The 14,018-nt window shown below is 38.4% G+C and overlaps 1 protein-coding gene across 7 annotated transcripts in view; it reads left to right on the top strand.

The window, feature by feature from the left end:
• Positions 1–310: 310 nt before the first annotated feature.
• DMXL1 (Dmx like 1) overlaps positions 311–14,018 on the top strand; it is a 136,778-nt gene continuing 123,070 nt past the window's right edge. For 2 of the 7 annotated variants that reach the window (XM_043585936.1, XM_043585965.1), the window contains exon 1: positions 360–967. In XM_043585936.1, the coding sequence (XP_043441871.1) occupies positions 881–967 (87 nt within the window). In that variant the 5' untranslated portion in view covers positions 360–880. Of the gene's footprint in view, positions 968–14,018 lie in introns of all 7 variants that reach the window. The other 5 variants (XM_043585957.1, XM_043585973.1, XM_043585981.1 and 2 more) reach the window with 4 other exon arrangements.

A 14,018-nucleotide genomic window follows, 5' to 3' on the forward strand; every position in this document is an offset into this window, starting at 1 on the left:
TGGGACTTGTAGTTTCTACCAGGACAGAGGACACTGCAGCTCCACTTATAATGCACTTCTCCCTTTCAAGCTTTCTGGCCCGACAGATTAAGCCGTAACCTAAAGCATTTTTTTGACAACTCTCACCTCATTCTGGGCTCACTAGGTTTCTGCTAGGCTCCTTACTTTGGATCAGCTCAGACAGACAGACTCACTTACCAGACTCAACGAGATTGGCCTGTCCTCAGTGGTGGGCGGGGCCCTACGTAGACTGGAGCTCGGGATTGGCCAGCATCTGACTAGACGAGGCGTTTTCGTAGCCACTTGCTGATCTGTAAACTGTGGTGAAAAAAGTGCGTCCTTTACCGCAGTATCCCTCTTCATCGCGGGAAGCCTCGCGATATTTCGGCTGAAGGGACTTAGCGACGCGTAGTGAGCGGCAAAGGCCAGTGGGGGTGACGGGCACCGGAGCCGGGAAGGGACAGGTCAGGCGGTGAAGGCGAGCGCGTGCTGCCTGCGCCACTGGGATCCGTCAGGGCCAGCCACCCCGAGCCCCGAGGAAGTGTGTGGACGCCGCGGCCCTGCTGGCCGGTGAGTCGGCCCGGGGTCTCGGCCCTTGAGTCGACCCCGAGCTTCACCTGGGCCTCCAGCTGGCTGTGACAGGTGCGCGGACGAGCGCGGCGCTGCGCCCTCTCGGCGGCCCGCCCCCTCCGGGCCTTGCCCGCCAGGGCTCGGGATGAACTGCGGGCCCCGGCTGAGCGGCTCCGGCTCCTGGCGCCTGTCGCTGCCTCCGTCGCCGCCCAAGAGCGGCCGCCGCCCCTAAGGGAAGGAGGGAGGGAAGCGGCCGCCGACCCTGGGCATGAGCCGGACGCGGCGTCCGTTGCTGGCATAAGACGCAGACATGAACCTGCACCAGGTGCTGACCGGGGCTGTGAACCCTGGCGACCACTGCTTCTCCGTGGGCAGCGTCGGCGACCAGCGCTTCACGGTGAGTGAGGGAGGCTCCCGCGTCGCCCGTGCCCGGTCCGCGCCCCTGAGTCAGCCGGGAGCGGCCCAGAATCGCAGGGCCGAGGCCAAGAACGCCTGGTCCCCTCCGCACTGGGGTCCCCGGGTCCGCGCCCCTGGGACCGGGCGGACCAGGCTTTTGAGAGCGAAGGAGGTAGAAACATGTCGGTCATCGAGGTACTGGCTCGGAAGTTAGAATGTTTTGTAGGATTTTTAAAGTTTCTAGGCTGACGTCCTTAAGACTGGGATGGTTTCCCACAGTCGTTTATCCAGAAATCGTTGTTGTGATGTGTATGAAGCCTTTTCGTTACCCTGCTCTATCGGCTTAAATTGTCAAATTTAGAAATAGTTGGGATTGGTTTCATTTCTTAGTTAAGGTCAAGTATCTTTGTAGTTGTTGGTGTGTGTGTGTGTGTGTGTTTAAGTGGGTGTCTTAAAACAATTACTGCTTGTTTGCTATCAACATCTAGCGCTGAGTAATACAGTGAAAGCGGTGTTTTCATTTACTTCTCTTCAAATTCACCCATAAATAACTTTGGAAAGAAAAAAATATTTTTTGTAAACAGTTCGCTCCTGCCATCCTTTGAATTCCATGTGTAGCAGTTTAGAAATCCTGGGAAAGTGTTATTTATTTTAGATTGCTCACATCAATTACTTAAAGTTACGTTACAGTTTTTCAATAAAACTCTTCTGTACCTGAAAGTGACTCCTTTTTCATTTGTCTTCCTCAGATGTTGGAAGGAAGAGGGCCCCAAACTTCAGGCTACTTAGCAGTATACTGGCATTTTCTGCTTTAACTATAGTTTTCATAATAATTTCAAACTGTAAGTCAGGATTGGATATATAAACTTATTTATAATGCTGAGGATATTTGCTACAACTTGTGTTGCTCTCTCTTAGTTGTGATGAAAAGTAAAACTTATTTTTACATTAACAGTGAGACAAAGTAAAAAAAAGCTTCGCAGATCCCCCAGATTTTCTTCTCCTATGAATTGTTTTGTGGTCTTTGTCAGTCAGAATAAGTATTAGATTAAATAATAGTCATGATTTGACATGGTACAGGTGTTCCATCCCTAAATTGTGGTTTTAGATCTGCGGCAACTAAGTATTTTGCTCTTGGACAGTTTGTACCTCCACTCTGGAGATACTAGTACACACCTTAGCTTGCATTTGACAGTAGCAGCTTTTGGAGATTCTAATTCTAAATGGTAATCTAGCCTGAATATTTAGGAGGAGATTGAATTCTGAGGGTCTCACTGAACTGAAAGTTGTAGACTTTCTGTAGCTGGACACTGCTCTCTGCTCTTGCTATTTAGACCGAGGAAATAAACAGCGCCCTAAGGAGGTTTTCCTAGTGGAAGATTACAGGATGGTAACATCTCCTAAAGTTACATGAGTGCTTTATCCAATGTAAATTCTAGCAACTGTCTCTAAGAAGGCTTTCAGAATCTGTAAGCCATAGTGTGAACTTCAAAGCACATGCAATAGACTGACCTATTATACACCTAGACTATCCTTTTAAGTGTATATAAAACCGTGGTGGATGCCTCCATGTTATTTTATTTTTATTATTATTACTATTTTCTAATGTTTATTTACTTTTAAGAGATGGAGAGACAGAGTCTGAGTGGGGAAGGGGCAGAGAGAGAGAGGAGACACAGAATCTGAAGCAGGCTCCAGACTCTGAGCTGTCGGCACAGAGCCCGACTTGGGGCTCAGACCCACCAGCCGTGAGATCATGAACTGAGCCGAAGTCAGACGCTTAACCGACTGAGCCACCCAGGCACCCCACCTCCATGTTATTTTCAAGAAGAGGTGAGGTAATGTGCCAGAGACTATATATGGTTATTCTATACCATCATGTAGCTTGTTGCTCAGTTCTGCGACCTTATTTTAATATCTATTTCCGGGGTGCCTGGGTGGCTCAGTTGGTTGGGTGTCTGAGTTCAGCTCAAGTCATGATGTCAGTGTTCCAGGATTTGAGCCACAAGTGGGGGTCTGCCCTGACAGCGAGGAGCCTGCTTCAGATTCTGTCTCCCTCTCTCTCTCTCTCTCTCTCTGCCTCTCCCCTGTTCATGCTCATATGATCTCTCAAAAATAAATAAACATTAAAAAAAGTTGGGGGCACCTGGGTGGCTCAGTTGGTTAAGCATCCAACTCTTGATATCAGTCCAGGTCATGATCTCACGTTTGTGAGTTCGAACCCTGCATCAGGCTCTATGCTGTTAGCATGCAGCCTGTTTGGAATTCTGTCTCCCCTCTCTGTCTCTACCCTACTCATGCTTGCTTGTGCACGCACTCTCTCTCTCCCTCTCAAAATAAATAAGTAAACTTAAATTTTTTTTTTAATTAAAAAAAATTAAAAATCTTTAAAATCTATTTCCATAAACTAGACTTTAATCATCTCCTACCAAGCATACTGCTGCTTTCTCCCAGATCTAAGGAAGGATTCTAGTGAATTCGATAAAAATAAATTTTTGTCTGTTTAGTATAAAGAGATCCCAATTCTCTGTAATTTGGGTGGTAGTTTAAGGATTAACAGTCATCTTCCTTTGTACCCAATCCATCCCTGACTCTTTAACACTAAGTTGGTAGTTGTGTTATAAACCAAGTTTCGCGCCTTCGGTTTCCTTGACACCCTATACATCTTAAATTTATGTCTCTTCAAGTTGTTCTTTACGTTAAAAAGCAAAATCTATTTATGGTTTACTCCTTGAATTCTGTTTTTAACATTTTCCGATTTGTACTTGATAGGAAGGTAACAGACCTTAATGGTAGATGGTATATATAGACTAAAAAAATCTCTAAATTTCAGTATTGCTAGAGGGAGGGACATGAGATCTTCCTGTTGCAGGCCCCCTTGAAGAATGGTTTTATTCCTCCTGGTACTTTATGCCTTTTGTGAAGACATCCTGTGTTTGTAATTCCTCCCTTTGCATGTTTGCAGATAACTAACTGTTCTTGTTTTGAAAGATTACAAGAAATGAAATCCTGTTTTCCAAATCAAGTCTGACAGGTTTCAAATTGAAATGAAATTGAATGCCTGCTCTCATGAATTCTAGATTTTAAAATATGCTCTTAGTAATACAATTTGTCTAAGTATTAGATACACTTTTACTACTTAAACTGGAATCAAATATTTTGACTTCCCTCTTAGTATGAGAACTTCTGGAAGGCAGTGACCACGTCTGTCTTGCTGTCAAAGCACTTTGTTTGTACTTTCATTATATCATTAACCAGTATTGCTTTGTGTGTGTCTCCCATGGTTTCCTTATGACCATCTAGAACAGTGATTAAAGTAGTGGTGACTCCTATTAGTAGAGTCATTACTTGGATTTGATTTCCAGCCTATTTCCTTACAGCTCTTTGTGTACCCATGAGCAAGTTCTTTTATACTCTCTAAATTCCTTTTTTTCTCATCTGTAAAATAGAGCTAAAGTGTTACCTATTCATAGTGTACTATGTTCAGTGTTTATGTAAAACCCTCAAAAATGACAGTTATTATAAAATTCAAGTCATGCTTATTCTAATGCTTGGCACATAAATACTGGTTGAATTGATGAATAAGACATACAGAAGACATTGGGATATAATTAAAATGCTGTATTTTAAAATAGCTTTAATAATTTATATTTGAGTCCAAATAAAATATTTCTACTAAAGTTCCTTTAGGGACATTTTGGTGGCTCAGTCGTTAAGGGTTCAACTCTTGATTTGGGCTCAGGTTATGATCTCACTGTGGTGAGGTTTACTTTGGGCTCTGTGCTGACTGTGCTTAGCCTGCTTGGGATCCTCCCTCTCTTAATGCTCCTCCCTGACTTGTGCACAGGCTTTCTCTCTCAAAATAAATGAATAAACTTAAAAAAGTTTCTTGAAATTTTTCTCAGTTATTTGTTACGTGTTTTACCCTCAATATCAGGTGAACAACAGGGAAAAATTTCCTGTACGCTAAGCAAAAATTCTTTATTTTTTCTTTATTTAACTGAATTCTTCCCTTACTCTTTTTTTTCCTTGTTAATTTCCTACTGCTTTTAGAGTGAAAATATGTGAGCAACCTGGTCCTGATCTGTTGAAAACTTTTGTTTTTAGAATAAAAACTATTTTGTTTATAAAGGACAAATGATAAGTTAAAAAGAGTCACAGTTAATTGGAATCTAGATTTTCTAGTATTTCTGTGAATACTGATGACATATATGCTTTAATATACAATAGATTGTTTTTTTCTTTTCATAGCTTATCTATAGTTAGTGTTGAAACTGTGTTTCAAGTGAAATGGAAAGGGAGGTAATTTATAAGGGACAGATTGTGTTAATATTTAGGACTTCCTGTCTCTAGTTTGAAATTTAAACATCTTTGCTTTAGAAGAGAAAGCAAACATGTTAGAGCTCCAGGCTCTCTTTTGTGTTAGACAACCCAGTGTTCACAGCTAAGGGGATCCAGATTAGAAGTCAAAAGACTGACTGCAGCTCTCTGGGTGTTGGTAGAGAAATGGAGGCTGAATTAGCATTCTCCTGCCAACACTTTCTGTCATAGTAAGCATCCTTTAGCTTTTTGTTTTGTTCTTCTAGGGAAATCTTTATAGGTGGGAGGATAGAAAGGGGTTTTTTGTTTGTTTTTGGAAGGGGCTTGTGGGTCTTTGTAAGTGGAGAGAATGCAAGAGAGGAAAATTTGATACTATTCATATCTGGAAAAAGATTTTTGTGGTTCTCATATGCCATCATGTGGAACTAAATTGGACTTCTTTTTAAAAACTGGCCCTCTTTAAATATTATATTTTAAATAGTATTAATGCCGTTAAGATATTGAAGCAGTACTAATTTTTAACATACGGTTAAAAATGAGAAAAATGTTAATTACAACATACCAAACTCAAGTCATTTAACCAGGAAATATACCAGAAAGAAATTCCTTGGAATATATACCTGGTATGGTTCGTTAAAATGAATCAGTGAAAACAAAAAATCAAATTGTTTTCCAAATTCAGATACTGGCTGTTACAGTCTTGGATAATTTTCGAATTTAGAATATTTGAGAAGGTTCTCTGCCAAAATTTAAAGTTAAAAATGATGATTCTATGCTTGATGGCACATATATGAACTCAGTTCTTCCTGTGCATCTTGTTTAGTCTCAAAGTTAGTAAACCTATTATTTATGTATTATCGAAAAGAGTTTTCATTTGTTAATTTAATTATCATTGGATAGTAATAGATTTTTCTGATTACAGATCTCTTGATAGAAGCAGCTCATGTATCAGTTGTAATATATGCATATTAATTTTGGAGACCAAATTGTATTACAGTTTAGTTGATAAATCAGTGCTGTTCTTATTGTTTTGATAACCTTACACAATATAGTCAGGGCACCTTCAAATGGGTTTTGAGAATAATTTATTTTAGCCAAATCTTTCAAACTACTTCTAAATTTTTGTTTAGGAATACTATGTATTATATTACTCCTTTGGTTTTTATTTAAACCAGGTTGATTGATTATTTTAAGAATTTAGTGGTACGTACTTAGCCCACTTTAAACCTGCTTTCCCTGATTTTGGTGGGGGAGGGAGCCTGGTGTAATTCCATGCTTATTACCTCACCATGTTGTATATACTCTAGAGATTGAATTTTTATTTTTTAAATTTTTATTTAAATTCGTTTGAATAGTCCATTAGAACTATCCATAAGAAGATATGTCTATTCTAAGTGATTTTTGGACGATACCTTGTTTGGGTTACCTGTACATATTCATCTCTTTTTTTCCCCAGCTTTATTGAGATATAATTGATATACATCATCATGTAAGTTTAAGGTATACAGTGTGATGATTTGATACAAGTATATATCGTGAAATGTTTATCACAGTAAGGCTAGTTAATATGTCCCTTACATAATGACCATTTTGTTGTTGTTACGGTGAGAACATTAAAGCTTTATTCTCACAGCAACTTTCAAGGACATAATACTATATTGTTAACTCTAGTCACCATGCTGTATATTAGATCCCTGGAACTTATTTATCTAACAGTTGAAAGTTGGTACTCTTTGACCAGCATCTCCCATCTACCTCAGCCCTCAGACCCTGGCAACCACCTTTCTAGTCTCTGTTTTTATTAGTATAATGTTTTTAGATTCCGTGTATGGAATACATGTATATCACATTTGTCTTTCTCTGTTTGATTTATTTCACTTAATATTATGCAGTCAAGGTTGTCACAAATGTCAGGATTTTCTTTTATTTTAATGGCTGAACACTATTCCATTGTGTGTATATATATCATATACACATTTTCTTTAACCATCCATGTTGGACATTTAGGTTGTTGCCATATCTTGGCTATTGTGAATAATACTGCAGTAAATATGGGAGTGTAGGTATTTCATTGAGATAGTCATTTCATCATCTTTGGATATATACCCAGAAGTTACTTTGCTAAGTCATATGGTACTTCTATTTTTAACTTTTTTAGGAAACTTCATACTGTTTTCCATAGTGTCTATATTAGTTTACATTCCCAACAAGAGTGCACAAGAATTTTCTTTGGTCTGCATCTTCACCAACACTTGGTGTCTCTTGTCTTTTTGATGATGGCCATTCTAATAGGTGTGAAGCACTATCTCATTGTGGTTTTGCTGTATATTTCCCTCATGATTAGTGATGAAAAACTTTTTTTCATGTACCTATTAGCCACTTCAATGTCTTTTTTTGAAAAATGTCTATTCAAGTTTTCTACCCAGTTTTTAATCAGACTGTTTTCTTACTGATTTATATGAGTTCTTTATATGTTTTGGATATTAACTCCTTATCAGAGATGGTTTGCAAAATTTTCTCCCATTCTGTAGGTTGCTTTTTCATTTTGTGAACGGTTTCTTTTGCTGTGCAGAAGCTTTTTAGTTTGATGTAGTCCCCCCCACCTTATTTATTATTTCTTTTGCTGCTTGTGCTGTTGGTGTCATATCAAAAAAGTCATCACTAAGACCAATGTCAAGGAGTTTTTCCTCTATGTTTTCCTTTAGGAATTTTATGGTTTCAGGTCTTACATTCAAGTCTGTGATCCATTTTGAGTTGATTTTTGTGTATAAGGGTACAGTTTTATTCTTTTGCATGTGCATGTGCAGTTTCTCATTACCATTTTTTGAAAAGACTATCTCCATTATGCATTCTTGGTGCCTTTGTTGAAGATTAGTTGGCTAATTAGTTGGCCTTTTGTCTATGTGTCTGTCTTTATGCCAGCATCATACTGTTTTGATTACTATAGCTTTGTAATATAGTCTGAAATCAGGAAGTGTGATGGCTCGGGCTTAGTTCTTGCTCAAGATTGCTTTGGCTATTTGGGGTATTTTGTGGCTTCATATGAATTTGGGGATTTTTTTTTCCTGTGAACAATGCCGTTGGTATTTTGATAGGGATTGCACTGAATCTGTAGATTGCTTTGAGTACTATGGACATTTTAACAATAGTCTTCCATTCTAAGCACACAAAATATTTTTCCTTTTTTTGTGTGTGTCATCTTCAGTTTCTTTAATCAGTGTTTTACAGTTTTCAGGGTATCTTTCACCTTTTTAAAATTTATTGTTAAGTATTTTACTCTTTTTGATGCTATTGTCAGTTTTCTTAATTTCCTTTTTAAATAGGTCATTGTTTTTTTGTTGTTGTTGTTGTTTTTTTGTTTTTTTAAATTTTTTTTTCAACGTTTATTTATTTTGGGGACAGAGAGAGACAGAGCATGAACGAGGGAGGGGCAGAGAGAGAGGGAGACACAGAATCGGAAACAGGCTCCAGGCTCCGAGCCATCAGCCCAGAGCCCGACGCGGGGCTCGAACTCACAGACCGCGAGATCGTGACCTGGCTGAAGTCGGACGCTTAACCGACTGCGCCACCCAGGCGCCCCCAAATAGGTCATTGTTAATATATAGAAACACAACTGATTTTTTGTGTATTGATTTTGTATCCTACAGCTTTGCTGAATTCATTTACTACTTCTAATGTTGTTGTTTTTTTCTTTTGGTAGTGCCTTTAGAGATTTCAATATATGATATCTTGTTAAGTGTAAACAGTCATTTTGATGTGTTCCTTCCTGATTTGGATGCTTTTTATTGTTTTTTTCACACCTAATTGCTCTGGCAAGGACTTTTAGTATTGTTTTTAATGTGAGTGGTGAGAGTAGGCATCCTTGCCTTTTTCCTAATCTTAGAGAATTATAAAAAAGCTTGCCTCAGCTTGTCACCATTGATTGTGGTGTTTATATTGTAGGCTTGTCATGTATGGCCTTTATTGAACTGTCCTTGAATCCCACTTGATTATGGTATATAATCTTTTTAATGTGCTGTTAAAATTGGTTTGCAAGTATTTTGTTTAGGATTTTTACATTTGTGTTAATCAATTATATTGGTGTGTAATTTTCCTGTAGTGCCCTTGTCTAGACTTTTTTCCACCCTTTTGTTTATTTTGTTTATTTATTTTGTTTATTTATTTTGTTTGTTTATTTATTATTTATTTATTTTGTTTATTTATTTTGTTTATTTATTTATTATTTATTTATTTTGTTTATTTATTTGTTTATTTATTTTGTTTATTTTGAGACAGAGTGAGTGTGTGCCTTTGAGCTGGGGAGGAACAGTGAGAGAGGGAGACATAGAATCCCAAGCAGACATTATGCTGTCAGTGCAAAACCCATTGTGGGGCTTGATATCACAAACCATGAGATCATCACCTGATCCCAAACCAAGAGAGAGATGCTTAACTGACTGAGCCACCCAGGCTCCCCACCTTGTCTAGAGTTCTAACGGCAGAATGCTGGCCCTACACAATGAGTTTGTAAATGTTTAGTGTTTTGGAAGAGCTTGACAAGGATTGGCATTAATTGTCAAGTGTTTGGTAGAATTCACTAGTGAAGCCATCTGATCCTGGGCTTTTAGTTGTTGGAAGGTTTCATAACTGATTCAGTTGGTGTATAATGTTTTCTCAGTTTTAATTTCTTAAAGAGAAAGTATTGATAGTGATAATGTACAAACTAAAGCCCTTGAGGAGAGAAAAGTGAGGATGGTTAACGTCAATATTTTCTTTTTTTTTTTTAATGTTTATTTTTGAGAGAGACAGAGCTTGAGCAGGCAGGGGCAGAGAGAGAGGGAGACACAGAAACCGAAGCAGGCTCCAGGCTCTGAGCTGTCAGCACAGAGCTGGACACAGGGCTTAAACTCATGAACGACGACACCATGACCTGAGCCGAAGTTGGATGCTTAACCAGCTGAGCCACCCAGGTGCCCCTCAGTATTTTCTTAAGAGGTCAAAGAATTCCTGAGACCAGGGAGTTTGAGAACAATTGCTTTCTAGTATTCCATTATATGATTATACTACAGTTTATTTATATGTTCTGTTGTTGATGGATGCTTGAGTTGGTTCTACCTCAGAGTGTTTATGAATAGCTTTGAATGTTCTTATTCATGTATTTTAGTGTAATATGGACACTTTCTATTGCGTATAAACTTAGGAGTAGAATTGCTGGATTATTGATTAGGCATGTGTTTAGTTTTCCAAAGTAGTTGTACCATTTTTTTTATTTTTTAAAAATGTTTATTTATTTATTTTGAGCACCAGGGAAGGGCAAGAGAGAGGGAGAGAGAAAATCCCAAGCAGGGTCTGCACTAATGGTACAGGAGGTCAGTCTCGACCCGTGAGATCATGACCTCAGCCGAAATCAAGAATTGGATACTCGGCCCACTGACTGAGCCATTGAAAGCATCTTGAGTTGTACCATTTTAATTTATATTCGTATCAACAGTTATGGGAGTGCTGGTTGCTTCACAATCCAAATAAGACGTTTTTAATTATGGGAAGAAATTAGAGAAAAATTATTAAATTCATTGCCATTGATTGTTTATAAGACATCGTGTGGCAGCCTAACACAGCAGGTAAGAGCATGTCCTTTCCCAGTAGTTGTAACTTGGTTTCAGTCTCAGTTGTGCCTCCTACTGGCTCTAACACTCAAGGCAATTACTCAGTCTGTCTAAGCTTGAATTTGCTTATGAGTAAAATGGGGTGATTATAGTGAGTACTTCACAGTATTTGTTGTAGGGATTAAATCTGTTGACAGTGAAAACCACTTGAATTGGCCTTGCAGTATAGTGCCAAAGAGAAAAAAATAGGCCCAAAACACTATAGAAAGTGAAAAATAAAAGCACAAAAAAGTCACAGCATTTTTTGTTTTAAATTTTTGAAAATAGTTAAGTTTTAGATGTTTTCATCACTACATGGAAAGTAACTATTTAGAAATAACTTCATACCTAGAAAAAGTAATGAAATAAAAATAATACAAGGAGCACCCATACTCTCTTTACTTAGATTTGACTATTGGTAGTATTTGATTCCCATTTTCTTTATCATTTGTGCTCCTTGGATATGTGTATGCCTACATAATTTTTTGTCCTGAACCCTTTGAAATAAGTTACATATGTCATAATTTTTTACAATCAAATACTTTAGTTTGATTTCATGGTAAGACAAGTATTCTGTTATATAATAACAGTAATCTATTTCATAAATGTATATTGATAAACTTTTAGCTAATGTATTAGCTGTATTCCAGTTCTGTCAGTTGATATGACAGCGTTCTATACAGCATTTATCTTTTCTAGTACAAGATTCGGACCATGGGATTACATTTAATTACCATGTCTCTTTAGCATCATTTCTTTTTTTTTTTAATTCATTTTGACATTGACATTTGAAGAGTAGAGTACGTTCTTCCCACTTTTAAAAAACAAACCCTTGGCACAAAAACAGACACATAGACCAATGGAATAGAATAGAAACCCCAGAACTAGACCCACAAACGTATGGCCAACTCATCTTTGACAAAGCAGGAAAGAACATCCAATGGAAAAAAGACAGCCTCTTTAACAAATGGTGCTGGGAGAACTGGACAGCAACATGCAGAAGGTTGAAACTAGACCACTTTCTCACACCATTCACAAAAATAAACTCAAAATGGTTAAAGGACCTAAATGTGAGACAGGAAACCATCAAAACCTTAGAGGAGAAAGCAGGAAAAGACCTCTCTGACCTCAGCCGTAGCAGTCTCTTACTTGACACATCCCCAAAGGCAAGGCAATTAAAAGCAAAAGTGAATTACTGGGACCTTATGAAGATAAAAAGCTTCTGCACAGCAAAGGAAACAACCAACAAAACTAAAAGGCAACCGATGGAATGGGAAAAGATATTCGCAAATGACATATCGGACAAAGGGCTAGTATCCAAAATCTATAAAGAGCTCACCAAACTCCACACCCGAAAAACAAATAACCCAGTGAAGAAATGGGCAGAAAACATGAATAGACACTTCTCTAAAGAAGACATCCGGATGGCCAACAGGCACATGAAAAGATGTTCAGCGTCGCTCCTTATCAGGGAAATACAAATCAAAACCACACTCAGGTATCACCTCACGCCAGTCAGAGTGGCCAAAATGAACAAATCAGGAGACTATAGATGCTGGAGAGGATGTGGAGAAACGGGAACCCTCTTGCACTGTTGGTGGGAATGCAAATTGGTGCAGCCACTCTGGAAAGCAGTGTGGAGGTTCCTCAGAAAATTAAAAATAGACTACCCTATGACCCAGCAATAGCACTGCTAGGAATTTATCCAAGGGATACAGGAGTACTGATGCATAGGGCCACTTGTACCCCAATGTTCATAGCAGCACTCTCAACAATAGCCAAATTATGGAAAGAGCCTAAATGTCCATCAACTGATGAATGGATAAAGAAATTGTGGTTTATATACACAATGGAATATTACGTGGCAATGAGAAAAAATGAAATATGGCCTTTTGTAGCAACGTGGATGGAACTGGAGAGTGTGATGCTAAGTGAAATAAGCCATACAGAGAAAGACAGATACCATATGGTTTCACTCTTATGTGGATCCTGAGAAACTTAACAGGAACCCATGGGGGAGGGGAAGGAAAAAAAAAAAGAGGTTAGAATGGGAGAGAGCCAAAGCATAAGAGACTGTTAAAAACTGAGAACAAACTGAGGGTTGATGGGGGGTGGGAGGGAGGAGAGGGTGGGTGATGGGTATTGAGGAGGGCACCTTTTGGGATGAGCACTGGGTGTTGTATGGAAATCAATTTGTCAATAAATTTCATAAAAAAATAAATAAATAAAAGAGATTACTGGCTTGACTGAAAAAAAAATAAAATAAAAAACAAACTTTTACTCATTTTGCATTTTCTGATGTTTCTTCTTGATTATAGTGAGGTTATGCATTCTTGGCCAAAATTCTGCATAGATGATGTGTTCTTCTCTAGGTGTATGTAATATCTATCATTAGTGATGTTAATTTTGATGACTCTTGAAGGTGTTGCCCAGTTTCTCCCCCATACAACAAATTTCTTTTTTTTTTTTTTCCTTCCTCTTGCACCTAATAAGCAATGTGTGAGAGAGTTTTAAGACCGTGCAAATATCCTAGGTTGAGTCCCTATTCCTAGGTTGAATATCCGCTGATGATGATTCTTGCCTGGTCCTTTTTTTTTTTTTTTTTAAAGCACCTTCTTTCTGGTGTAAGAGGGCATTCTTTGCCCTCATTGTAGCTACCCTGCCCCAGTGATGTAATTAGCTATTTCTTCAAGGAGCCATGGTTTCTTTAAGTAGAGAATGCTATTAGAGACCAAGATCAAGGTGCTAGGTGATCTCATTGCTACTGGGATGTTTATGCTTCTTGTCCTTTTCAGTGGACAGTACCAGCACATGATACACATGTATATGCATATGGCATGCACATACATACACATGTACAAATATATTTACATATGTGCAGGGAAATATGTCTATTTTGGAAAACATAATTTTTATACCAATATTTCCAATTCCAGCACAACCTTACTTGACTCTGTTGCATCTTTCCTTATTTTATATCTTTGTTCTTCCTTATATCATGAGATCCTCGGCTAATTTGCTCAGTTCTGTAATACATTTAAAATAGTTTCAGAATTGCATTGTCCGTACCACTACAGTTACAAAACAACCTACAAAAAGCATTCAAGA

This window comes from Prionailurus bengalensis, chromosome A1, assembly GCF_016509475.1.
Source record: "Prionailurus bengalensis isolate Pbe53 chromosome A1, Fcat_Pben_1.1_paternal_pri, whole genome shotgun sequence".
NCBI classification, from domain to species: Eukaryota; Metazoa; Chordata; class Mammalia; order Carnivora; family Felidae; genus Prionailurus; species Prionailurus bengalensis.